The sequence below is a fragment of the Marmota monax genome, unplaced genomic scaffold (genome assembly GCF_021218885.2).
Source record: "Marmota monax isolate L192 unplaced genomic scaffold, Marmota_monax_Labrador192_F-V1.1 WCK01_AAM20220418_F8-fsc00056, whole genome shotgun sequence".
In the NCBI taxonomy this organism is placed as follows: Eukaryota; Metazoa; Chordata; class Mammalia; order Rodentia; family Sciuridae; genus Marmota; species Marmota monax.
Genome location: NW_026695212.1, coordinates 9,245,836 through 9,258,890, shown reverse-complemented (window position 1 = coordinate 9,258,890; position 13,055 = coordinate 9,245,836). Strand labels below are relative to the sequence as shown.

At 34.7% G+C, this 13,055-nt stretch overlaps 1 protein-coding gene across 1 annotated transcript in view; it reads right to left on the bottom strand.

Annotated features, from left to right (window-relative positions):
- The window catches only part of Trhde (thyrotropin releasing hormone degrading enzyme), a 384,413-nt gene that overhangs the window by 91,529 nt on the left and 279,829 nt on the right, over positions 1 to 13,055 (bottom strand). Inside the window, exons 8-9 of the mRNA XM_046430713.2 lie at positions 2,725 to 2,790; positions 1,922 to 2,109 (exon numbers count right to left, since the gene is read on the bottom strand). Of these exons, the coding sequence (XP_046286669.1) occupies positions 1,922 to 2,109; positions 2,725 to 2,790 (254 nt within the window). The remainder of the gene's footprint in view (positions 1 to 1,921; positions 2,110 to 2,724; positions 2,791 to 13,055) is intronic.

The following is a 13,055-nucleotide window of genomic DNA, read 5'->3' as shown; positions in this document are numbered from 1 at the left end:
TTCATTAACTTTGTGCAGTTATTGGTTAAAGATCTTTCCTTTCTCTGCTGCAATACAATTGTCATGTATGAAAAATATAATTACTGAACACATTAAAATGTTCTATGCATGTCATGCTTATGTTCTGGTATCCTCTAAAAAAATGAAAAAAAAACTGACTCTCCTGGTTCAGAAAACATCCATAATTTAAAAAATTTCTGGCATAGATAGGTATAGGTTTTATTGCATCAACTGTGTGCATCGTGTATAAAGACCTAGGAAAGCTATGTACAAAAGCCAGACAGTATTATTGAAGCTTTGACCAGAATGTCACAGTGAATTAAAGATCAATAATGTAAAATTGGAATACTACATTTGCCACTACAAGCTCTATTATTTCATAATATATAAACTCATTTTTGAGACTAATAAGATGCCCTGTATGATCATTCTCTTAATACTTTCTATGCCAATTTCTCAGAGTTCAAAATAATCCATATGATTTTAAAACAGCCAATGTGAAGCTGTAGATACTACATATACAGCCTGGGAAAAATTTTTCCCAGACTCACAGCTGATATACTGATGTATATTATAGGTTCACAAAGTATTTTTGTTCAAATTTTTTTGCTGTCATCTATGTGTCTTTTATGTTTTTCTGCATCAGTGATGCTGTGTCAGACTCAGCATCCTTGAAGGCCTGGCCTGAGTATCTCCAGCTTTGCCACAGTCAAGTAGTTTTTACGTACTTCCTGGCCAGGGTTGATGCTAAAGCATGTTTAGCCTGGGGCCAGATGGTGAAGGATTAGAAGTAGCACTTGGCAGCTGTGGGGAATCTGAGCTGGGGAGAGCAGCCTTGATGGGCAGACCCAGACAGCACTGACAGTTCAGCAGGGTGATGTGGGATTACAGGAGAACAGAGAGTGGCGAGGCAGAGGGCAGTGCCTCGAAGTGTATGTGTGTATATTGAGAAGGTTTAAGAAGCTGCTGTCCTAAATCATATTCCAAATGTGGTCACCAGAAAATATTAATGAATTTTTCAATCACTTCTCTGAATATCCAGAATTGGAGGTAGCTAACTTAGGAACGATTTCCACTCCTCTTAGAGATAACAAAGTAAACTCTGCTCCTGGTCTCTGATACTGGTGGTTGATGAAGTCAGACTCCTAATTTTCCAAGGTAATGGGAGACAGCACATGGTTAACCTAACCCAGGGCACCTTAGAAAAAACTGAAACTGACTAATACAGTTCTACTATCATTCATTGACTCAGCCTTTAAAATGAGACACAAAATAAAAAACATAAGGTAAAAAAGAAAACAATCCTACACGATGAATTATCAGGTATTAAGTTAGAGTTTCAAAAGAAAGGTAAAATAACAACAAATCAATCCATGTATGTTGTCAGTTTAGTGGTTTCAAACACTAAAAGCGAAGGAAAGAGAACTTATTTTTTATATGGAGCATCATTCATATTTAGATCATTTTAGGTATTCTATTTTAAGTTCCTTTGACTCAGACATTATTTAGATTTTCATTTTCTTTAATTGCTTTTTTTTTCTGGATTGTTAGTTTCCTTTTTCATTTGTCTTATAAATCTCATGGTTTTCTCAAACTTCATTGCAACACACCTTTCTTGTATTTAATTCAAGAAATATTCAGGAAGAAAAGTAAAAAATCACATCTTAATTTTTATATCATCATTTATAATTAAAAATTCCATTTTCTGAAATAAATAATGTTGTCATCTTGAGGGTTAAAATATCCATAAAATGGAAGTAAAAAGAATCAAAATGAAATAACATGCAGAAAGAAATAAATTAAAATTATATTTTACTTATAATATTTCAGAATGTATTATCAATGCTTTTTAAATTATTAAAAGAGCAATGTGAAATATAAAAATAAAAGCATTTTTTCATGTAAAAATAGAGTGCTCTACCTGTTATTTTGGCGTTCAAGTGATTTAGTTTTAGCACTGATATCATAAATAAAATGTTGTTGGGTAATTATTATTCTATTTTCTGCTGTTGTATTTCCCAAGATGGTGATAACAGGATAACCCATCTGGAGTGTCCACTGATCCATTACTTCTTGTATATTTACATATTTTCCATTCCTTTTCAAAGCCTTTACAACCAAAATTGAATAAATTAGTCTCATAAACATGAATTATAAACATAATTAACATTAAGCCATTTTAATTTTTACCTTTTAATTAATTTTCCTAAATATGAAGACATTTAAATTCAGTGACATTAATATAAGACACATAAAATTAATCTTACCATAAATTATGCTTTCTATATATGTATATATGTACATACATGAAAGTTGTATTAACATTAAAGTCTATAAACACCAGAAAATAAAATATACTTTATTGTTAAAGAAAGTATTTGTAGCATCATTTTCTATCCTTCAAATGTCTACAATCACATAGAAAAAATATATTTGAAACTTCAGGATGTCTTTAACATGAATCTCTGATATTATATTAGAGTCACATTTCAGAAATATTGTCATATTGAAAATAGGCAAGGTATCTATCACTTCTTGTACTTTAAATAATTTTGAACCATTGATCATTATAATATATCAAACTAAAACAGGAAGCAATATGAAGAAAATGGAAATAAAAAAGTAAAGACAAACTGTCAGTGTCAATAAAAGTTAATAATGGCTTATATACTCAATTCAAATGTTCAAGTAGACATTTTGATATTTGAACTTCCTATACTTTACCTCTGATAATGTATTCCAGAGATCATTTCTCGCTGCATTGCCATACTTATGAATGGTTAAATAATCCTATAAGAATATAAAATTGTAATTACAATTCAAAGGCTAAGCAATTACCAGTAAACACATTTATTTCTCAGTTCAATTAACCATTTCTCTATTTTGAAATTACATTAATACAAAGAGAAAGACATGCAAAAAAATGAAGAATCTGTTTTAAAATTTTCCCAAAAAATTTCATTATAACATATTTCCTAATTAAATCACCCAACAATATTCATCTCTTAAAAATGATTTTCAGGGCTGGGGATATAGCTTGCCTCGCATGCACAAGGCCCTCAGTTGGATCCCCAGCACCACAAAAAAAAAAAAAAAAAAAAAAGATTTTCATAGATGTAATCACTTCTTATGGATTTCCAGGATCAAAGATTTTTTAATTGAGCTGGTCAACCTCAGCCAATTTTGAAGAAGCAGTTTCTGCAATGAAATAAGGACAAACTGTCCCATCAAGTTTTTATGTTGAATTGTTGAAAAGGAAGTATTTTAATGGGGAAAAAATCCCTAGCTAATGTATGCTGATGTTAAGAGGGATTATTTGCCAAAAGGGTATATTCTCTACAATTCCCCCGTCTCTCTAAAAAAGAGAGGCAGTCTATTACAAAAATGATAAATATTTATTTCCATGAGTTTGAGACACACATTAATATCTAATAAGAAAGTTATTCCTAAGTTTATTTAATATTTTTAGGCTTAGGACTTCTCATTTCTCATTTTCAACCATTAGTGGCTAAACCTACACACTTTCTGATTCATGCCTGCCTTCCTTCAAAGAAGTGTAGTTTGTCTCATTATCAATGTGTTATTCAGCTATGGCTACTTGGCATTATATTTTTATGATTTTTTTTCCTGATTTCAAAGTGGAAAAATGAAAATAGTGTTTTATTTTGTACAGCTAAAGTCCTCCTCCTCCATTTGAAATTCTATTTTCTCTACAACATGTAGGTAGTTCACAAAAATTCTAATTTACATCAAAGTACTGAAACTTGGAAAAAAAAATGCTGACTCCTTTCAGTACTCTATAGAGTGGAGTATTTTGGAGATAATTAAAGTTAGAGAAGCAAATTTTCTGAAATACAAATTGGAGCACCTGTGACAGATTCTGCTTTTGTTGGCAATTCACAGCACAGCAAATGGTGACTCCCACTTAATCGGAAGCCTAGAGATTCAATGTCCAATCCCAACATAGCAACCACAAATCCACCATCGTCATCAGGTGTTATGAATAACTGCTAAAAAACACAGCCTTTTATAACCAATCTGAATCCCAATTTGGCTCTCAGCATGCCATATGATGCTTTTTCCACATAAACCCAGGAACCAGAATTTAAATAAATTGTTTTGGATTTAACTTTGAAAATTATTCTTTATAATTTTTTAGCACTTGAATGAATTTAAGAACAATGAAACTCAAGAAATATAAATTAACATTTTATGTTAGTGATGCCCTAACAAAAAGTATTAAAATTAAAATAATTTACAGTTGGTTCTATGTATGAAGAGTGCCCCTAAGGCTAATGCAAGAAGGAAATGGAGGAATACTACTGGGTTCAATATCCAATATCCAATTCAATGATTTCAGTTGACCTCGTCCTAGTGTGAACCATCAGCTTGAGTTCTTAGTTTCCTCCCCAGTTCAGAACAAGTTTCACATTTCTATTTCAAGCAGCTAACATGTCAGTATCCAGGCTTAAGAAGCAACTCCTAATTTGTTGTGTCAGTACTCAGAAAAGGTAGCATGTCTTCTTGGAGTTCCAGAAGCCTTAATATTCAGATGTTATTAAAATTTGACACATGTCAACTTTTTTCAAAACAAACAACAAAACCAGAATTTCCTTAATTATGCTTATCTTTCTCTTACACAAATACACTCATATCTTGAATTAAGAAAATTTTGTTGTATCTTTGAAAAATTACAAAATAAAGAATAGTGAGTATATTTTCAATAATCAATCATTAATTCATTAATTCATTTCAAAAACCATATGGAGTACATAGCAAGTATAAGGCAGATTCCAGGTGCTGAGGAAATAGTGGTGAGATTTATTAAGAATGACTGCAAATATTGAGATGAGATTTGTGAGGGAAGAGTTCCGTGATTGAAGCCGTAGAAATCTTTGTACAACTACCACTTGGTAAGATGAATTCAAACATTTGTATGTGATGAAGAAAAAGATTTTAAGTTTCTTTCAACCCTATTAGTCAATGTATATGGAAATTCTTGGGCATGTGAATCTGAAATAAAAATCTATATTTACATTTGTGTGTATGAAAATCAATCAGCAGTAGAGTTGACACATGATATAAAAAGAATGTTTTAAGATCAATTTAAAAATAATTTAAGGTTCCGTATACTATGTATTTCAGAAATAGTAGATTTGTCAAAAGGATAAGACAAAGATGACCGCTACAATGTTCTTAAGGGATGTAACATATAACACAGATTGATTAAAAATTAAAAACATATTAACCAAGAGTATTTCAGTGCATCTATCTATGAAAATAGGTATTTAAACATTGGTTTAAACTGCAGGAATAGAAATGTAACTGTTGATTGAAATCCAAGGGCCAATACTCAGTAGCTATATAATCTTTGGTCCAGCTATATGAACTTTGGTAAATTGCTTAAGTTCTATGTGCTTGTTTTCACATTTATATGATGGAGGTAACAAAAGTATTATTACATAAAGTTTGAGAATTAAATAATTATATGTGTGTGTATAAACACACATGTATATACACACCTCTAACACACATATACAGTGCTACAAAAATGAAGAGTGCCTAGTACATCACAAGTACTCTATAGACATTAACAGATATAATCTTTTTAATTATTTCTGGCTACAGGCTAGAAAACTAAGTGGCAGAATAAAAAATATAATTAATAATAATAAAGAATACAGCACATATGAACATTAGTATTTGCCTCCTTTTTAGTACCATGTGATGTTGAGAGCCAGGCCAGTCAGAATGAAGCCTGGCATTTGCCAGAGGGAATGTTTGAAAGGTGATGCCAGCAAACCATTGAGATGATGATTTGAGTTAAGCTATATATAATTGCTGTGATGCTGAATTGATTGTATTGTATATTTGACCTTTACTGTCGGGCAATGGGGCAGCTCTTGCTGCCTTAGGCACCCGCTACTTTGGAGTTCTCTGGGGGATTCCCCAAGAGTTCCCATTGTATGGGGGAGTGCCAGAGGAGGGATTTCTGGTGTGGGGGGTTTCTGGAAGGGCAGCATGGGTGGCATTGGTGGAAAAGTGCACGTGCAGTGCCGGTGAGAGTTGAAATAAAGTAGTTGCTGTTTGAACCTACAAGGCTTTGTGGTGGCTCGGTTATTCATGCCCAGCCAGACTGCAGCATTTGGCGGCCTGTATGGGGAACACCTGAAGCTCGCAGGTAAGTGAAATTGCTCGCCCCTGAGGGAAGGCGAGAGAATGGGTGACCATTTCAAAAAACAATGTGTTCTTGTTTTGATTTGTTTTGTTTTTGTTTCAAGCTGCCTATCCCTAGAACTTTCTAAGGCAAACTGGGAAAAATGGTTGGCTCAAGGTTTGAAGTTGTTCGGCCCTGAGGAAGAGATAGAGATAGACCACAAATATACATTTCAAAAAAAATAGGAATATTGATACAACGATTTTTTGTTCCATTTTTGTTTCATTCTGTTTCGGTTTTGTTTTGTGTTATCTTGTAGGGTTGTGTTATATTTATAGTAGATTAGAAATTAGTAAAAAACAAACCGAAAGAGTGTTAAGTAAATTTAGAGGTTCAGACCATGGAGAAAGACATTTTAGATCAAGTAAAAGAGAAGGTCTCTTGAGCTAGTCAGACAGAGGAAGAAAATTTAAAGGAGGAAGAACTATCAGGGGAAAAAGTTACCACAGGAGGCTGCTACTAACACGTTTCCATCACCAGAGGGCATAAGTGTCCAACCAACTGCTCCACCTATAGAGACAACATATCCTATGGGGCCCTCAACCCCCGTAGTTGATAGATGGGATCCTGAGACAGGACCTCAAAGATTAGCATGCCCTGTATTTGAGGTGGCAGGAGGGCAGCGAAATCACCATGTTTTAGATTTCAAAACAGTGAAGCAGTTAAAGGAGGCTGTAACAACCTATGGTCCCCAAGCACCCTTCACTGTAAGCATGATTGAATCCATTACCAACTTGGACATGACGCCAACAGATTGGGCTAGCATGTGTAAATCTGTGCTAAATGGAGGACAATATTTGTTATGGAAGGTTGCCAATGAGGAATTTTGCATGGAGACGGCTACGCAAAATGCAGCAGCCGGTTACCCTCAAAGAAATTTAGATATATTGTTAGGAAAAGTACCTTATGAGGGTCAACGGCAACAAATTGAATATGATCCTGCTATATATTCACAAATTGCTGCAGATGCAGTTAGGGCATGGAAGACTTTACAAGGACATGGAGATTTACAAGGTCAATTATCTAAGATAATACAAGGAGCTAATAAACCTTACGCTGAATTTGTAGGTAGGCTTATTCAAACAGCTACCAGAGTTTTTGGGGATACAGAGCAAGCAATGCCATTAATTAAACAGCTAGCCTTTGAGCAAGCAAACAGATGGTGCAAGGAGGCCATTAGACCATGGAAACATGAAGATTTAAACACATATATTAAATTATGTAGAGACATTAATGAACAAGGGCAAGTCTTGGCAGCTGCAGTACAACAGGCTTTAAATGCCAGGCATCATTCTGACCGGCCGTGGCTCTCAACAATGTGAGATCCTTTGTATTTTATCTCATTCAATCTAAGCCAACATTATGAGGTAGATAGTATTATCATCATTTAATAAATCAGAGCACTAGATCTCAGAGACTATAGCCCACATACAACACCAAACCCATGCACACAACGGCTTACCCAAATCCAATATCCAAAAATGTTGCAACAGTATAACCAAGAGTCATAGTTGACACTGAACTCATCCCCCACAACATTAGCTTCTTTTGTGAGCCTTTTCCCAGCAATGCCCTTTCCATCCACCTCCACCAAGAAATCATCTTGATGCCTCCCTGTCTTTCTACCACATTCAAGTCATGATCTATTATCTAAATATTTCTTCAAGATTTCTCCTCCCCTTTGCCTCCTTGGAAGCCATTCTTCTGCTTCTTACTGGGCTAACTACGAGGGCAATAGCTTCTGCTCCAGCCTTTTCATGTATAATCTCTACTGTGAAGCCAGAATAATTTTGGTCAAATGCATACTGCTACGCCCAGAATAAAAACACAAACACCTGAGTGTGACTTAAAAATGTCAACCATGGTTTCGTCCTTCTGTACTTATCCAATCCTATCAGTTAACTCATGGCTCCCCACTTCAACTTAGCCACTTTCAGCTTCCTGAAGGTGCTTGATGGGTATGTTCTCTCTTCTGTGGTATTCTGCACATACGATTATCTATACAACACTTTCTACTTTCTCTACCTAAAGTCAATTCAAACTCTACAAACTCCATGCCTCAATTTTGATGCATTTCCTCTATGAACCCTTCCTTGTCCATTCCAACCCTCTTCCTAATGCTAAGTTGAATATCTCTAATCTTAGAGTCTCACATGTTGTACTATATAAGAGCATTTATCACACTGTGTTATAATTGTCTGTTTATTAGTCTGACTGCTCACTTTGTCTACAAATTCAAAGAGAGTAAGAAACCTGTCACTGCTGTTAACCATTATTTAGCCAGCAACTCTGTGCCCAGACTAGTCACAGTAGATACTCAGTATATGTATATGATTTGTCTTTATGCCTATGCCTGTCTGTTAATAACTGACAACGCAGTAATTGAAGGTTTCCTATATTCATCAAACTTACCCAAATTTTCATATTTAGATACTAATATAGGATATGATTCATTATTTCCATGCATATCTGTCAGATATATAACTTGACTTAATATATGCAATTGCATTTGAGGTCATCAAAAACTTGTGAACTATTGAGACCACTTTTGTTTGACTTCTTTTGCTACCAAGTGACATGGCTCATAACAATTAATCTACTAAAGCCAATGGGACTAATAGACAAGGGGGAAAGTAAAGAGAGTGAGCTAAGGAAGTAAAGCACTATTATCTTTTAAAATTTACATGGAAATAATTATAGAGTACTTACTCTCCTTTTAATGAGTCCTCCAACATGCTAGGACTCATGTAATCACTTAGATGGCTTATTTCTTGGGACATGGATGGAAGATTCCATAAAATAGTATAGACTGATTTAAAGTATTTAGCTGCAAGTAGCAAAAGTATCCAGAAAAGACTGACATTTAAATAGCAATATTGGATGAGTGTGTTGTGTATGCCTGTAATCCCAGCAACTTGGGAGACTGAAGAAGAAAGATTGTAAGTTTGAGGCCAGCCTCAGCAATTCAGCAAGACCCTATCTCAAAATAAAAAATAAAAAAGGGTTGGGGATGTGGCTCAGTGGTTAAGCATCTCTGAATTCAATCCCTATTATCAAAACAAATTAATGAATAAATAAATAAGCAAAATTTATTCTTTTCTATTATAATGAGTAGGACAGAGATGAAGTCACTCACTCTCCTTTAGAATTATTTTGATCCCAACTTTATATATGTTTTAACTTCATCCTCAGATTTGTGGCTAGATGATAGCAGCAATCCCAAGCATCACATTCAAACATGACTTGTACAGAAGAAAAACACATAATTTCTTTGTGATAATTTCTTTCCAATTATCAGGAAAATTTCCCCTTAAAACCTTCTGTGAACTCATCCCCTACAATTTTCATTTGTCAAAAATGCATCAAGTGCTTCAGCAAAAACCTGTTACTGCAGCTTAAGAGAGTGTTGCTTTGGGCTATACTCAAGGGAAGACATAGTCCTCTGAAGCATATGGCTATTCCAAAGAGGGTAAGAACTTGGAAAAAATTAGATTTCTAATGAGCTAATGATTAGAAATTAGAAATTCAGCTAATACAAAGGAGGGGAGACTAGCTCTAGGTAGGCCACAGCAGGTTTCTCCAATGATACTGGGGACAGGAGTCTGGGCCCCATTGATGCTGGGAAGCAGGTTGCCCTCTACTCATACCACTAGTCTGGAAAATGCCAGGTAAATTCAAGCATTGATTTTTTTCTGACTATGTGACATGAAGGCTGAAGCAAAGGTTTGAAATATTGTTGCTTTCTATCAAGAATAATTATACCTCCAAAGATTTGTAGTGAGTGTTTGTCATTTTTTGGCTTTCCAGCATTTAAACTCTTTTTTTATATTTGAGCAATAACTCACTGTGGGATGTGGGAGGAAGGCAAGGACTCTACTTCCCACCATTACAATGGAAGGAACAAAATAGTAAATACTCCCTCTCCACTTTTCCTGGCATCAAAGAATGGGTGTGTACGCTGGCCTCAGACAAGAGGACACTTCCTCCTAGGACTATGAATTCTAAAGAAGTAATGCAGAAAGTCAGAAAACCTGAAAGATTATTCCCAGTAATACAATGATGGCTACACTAATGGCAATAATGGAACCAGCCACTACTGTGGCACACCAATCCTGACTGGCTTTCTTGATTCAAGTCTTGTACCATCTGTTGTGTAATCTTAATTCTCCAGCTTTCCCAGGGATTCTATGGATTACTTATATCCCTCCAAAAAATTCCTTTCTGCTTAACTCAGCTAGAGTTTGCTTCTGTTGCTTGCAACCCCAAATTCTGACAGATATAAAACCAATGGGTGATATAAACAATCAAGACAGCTGAAAATGATCTTGATGATCCATAGAAAGGAAAGTAGAAACTATCCCTTATGCCTCATACAAAATAAAAACCAAAGACACAAAGTTCTATTTAGTAAAACTACTAGGCTTTCGTTATGTAGAAACAGTAGGTATGGGGCTTATGAGAGGTTGTTATGGTTTAGATGTGAGGTGTCCTCTCGAAAGCTCATGTGTGAGACAATGCAAAAAAAGGTTAGAGGTGAAATGGTTTGGTTATGAGAGCTTTAACTAATCAGTGCATTAATCCATTGATGGGGATTAACTAGGTGGTAACTGTAAACAGGTAGGGAGGGTGTGGCTAGAAAAGGTAGGTCAGTGGGGATGTGCCTTTGGGGTACATATTTTGTCCCTGGTGAACAGAGCTCTCTCCCTCTGATTCCTTGTTGCCATGTCCTGAACTGCAGTCCTCTGCCATACCCATCTGCCATGATGTTCTGCTTCCCCTTGGGCCAGAGCTATGGAGTAAGCTGTCTATAGACTGAGACCTCTGAAACTATGAGCTCCAAATAAACTTTTCCTCCTCCAAAACTGTCCAGAGATGAAAAAGTAACTAAAGCAGATGTATACTTAAATTGAAAAAAAAAAAAAAGAGAAGTAAGAAAATTAGATAAATACGGTTAAAACTGAAATGAAATACAGAAAGTTCCATATTTAGGGGTACAAATAGTATTACAAACCAATAAGATTAAAACTATATAAAACTTTTGTCTTAGACTTATAAAACAGGGGCTTTTGAAGTGGAAAAAGACCTAAATATTTGTAAATACATGCATTCTTAGAGTAAGGTGATATTAAAGGGATGCATAAACAACAATCAAAAAAATAAAAAGTAGATTTAAAATTCCAGATCACGGCAACATCATACAAGAGTTATATCAGACAGCCATCTGAAGTCTGGCCCATGCACTTCAGACTCGACTTAGAGATAACAAAAGCAAAGTGACCAAAACAGTTATGGATGACAAACTAAAACAAAGAAGGCTAGACTGTACACCAAGATAGTTATTTTGATTATTTTCAAAACCAGCAGGAAATTAGGAGATAATTAGAAATGAACAGCAAAATATTGAGAAAGCCTTCTAAGAGAATAAAAGGAATCTTCAAACTTTAATTCTGTTAGAGAATCAAAGAGAAGAAGGTACAAATTATAATTTCAACCTTTCTTTGTTATTACAGTAAGTTTTTAAGAAGAAAATCCAGTATAATAGAAAACAACCATTACCAAACTTTTGGGGTACTACAATTTCAAGCCACCAGAAACAGTTGAGAGAAAGAGAAAGAGGCAGGGACAAGATGACAGTTGAGAAAGAAACCTATTTGAAGAAATCTAAGAACAAAAGTTGAAAATGCAATTATCATTGTTTGTATGCCATTCCGATTCTGACTTTAAAAAGTATGTTTACCCTAAATTCACCTTCAGAAATGGTTTGATTAGATATGGGAGTATTCAGATATTTCTCTAAGCACAAAAAGGCATTTTACATGTTTTAAAAATCCATTACCCCCCTTAATGAACATAAATTTTGTAAAAATCAGTATACTTTCATAAGAAGTTGCTAAATATAGCAGAATATCAGAAAATTTTAAGTCAAAACAATCTGCCAGCCTATAAAACATTTTTTGGCATGTTTGTTTTAAATTATAGACAATGGCATATCCTCACATCAGTTTTGTTTTAAAATATTTCTTATGTAGAAATTATAGATCAAGCCACCAATTCCTCAACATGTAGGCACGTAACCAGAGTTATAATATTGCCACTATTAGATTTGTACTTCACTGTAGAACAACCTGACAAGGTCCCACACCTGTCAGCAAAATAGGGTGGATATAATAGTCTATAGGGGTGTTTCAGGGTACTAAAATATCCCAACCTCTCACTTTTCCTGCAAGCCTGAAATATTACTAAGACATAAAATGAATCTATTGATAAAACTGAAGTTTGTGAATTGCTTTTTTCCAAATGCCCTGATAAAGGACTTTGACCACTATAAGCTCATAAAATAGATAAATTCTATTCTGGCTGGTAAAAATGCACTGCCTTGTGTAAATCAGGATGCCCACTGCTTATAAATATGTACATAGAATTCCCCTCTCCCACCTCCTTTCTCTCTCTGTCCCGGTCCTGGTGACCAGTTGAGAAGGAACTGTAATTTAGCTTAGTAAAAACAGTATATATATTAAAAAGAACAAGGTAAGAATCCAGGCTGATCCTTACCAATCATGTGATCTTGAGGAAAGTAGCAATTGTTTCTAAATCTTAATTTCTTCAGCTGTAAAATGTAGATAATATAGTACCTAATAAGAGAATGCACAGAAGATGCCATACAACAAATAAAACACTTAAAAAATTCTTGTCACACAAAGATTCAAAGAAACTTTGGTTATTTTAATAGCATGCTCAATGGAAGAAAAAAAAAGGTCTAGAGTCAACATATTTTTCTTCAATCTTCTCTCCAAGAAAAGACAGAGTATTCTAAAGGTCAAGTAGGGAAATTATATGG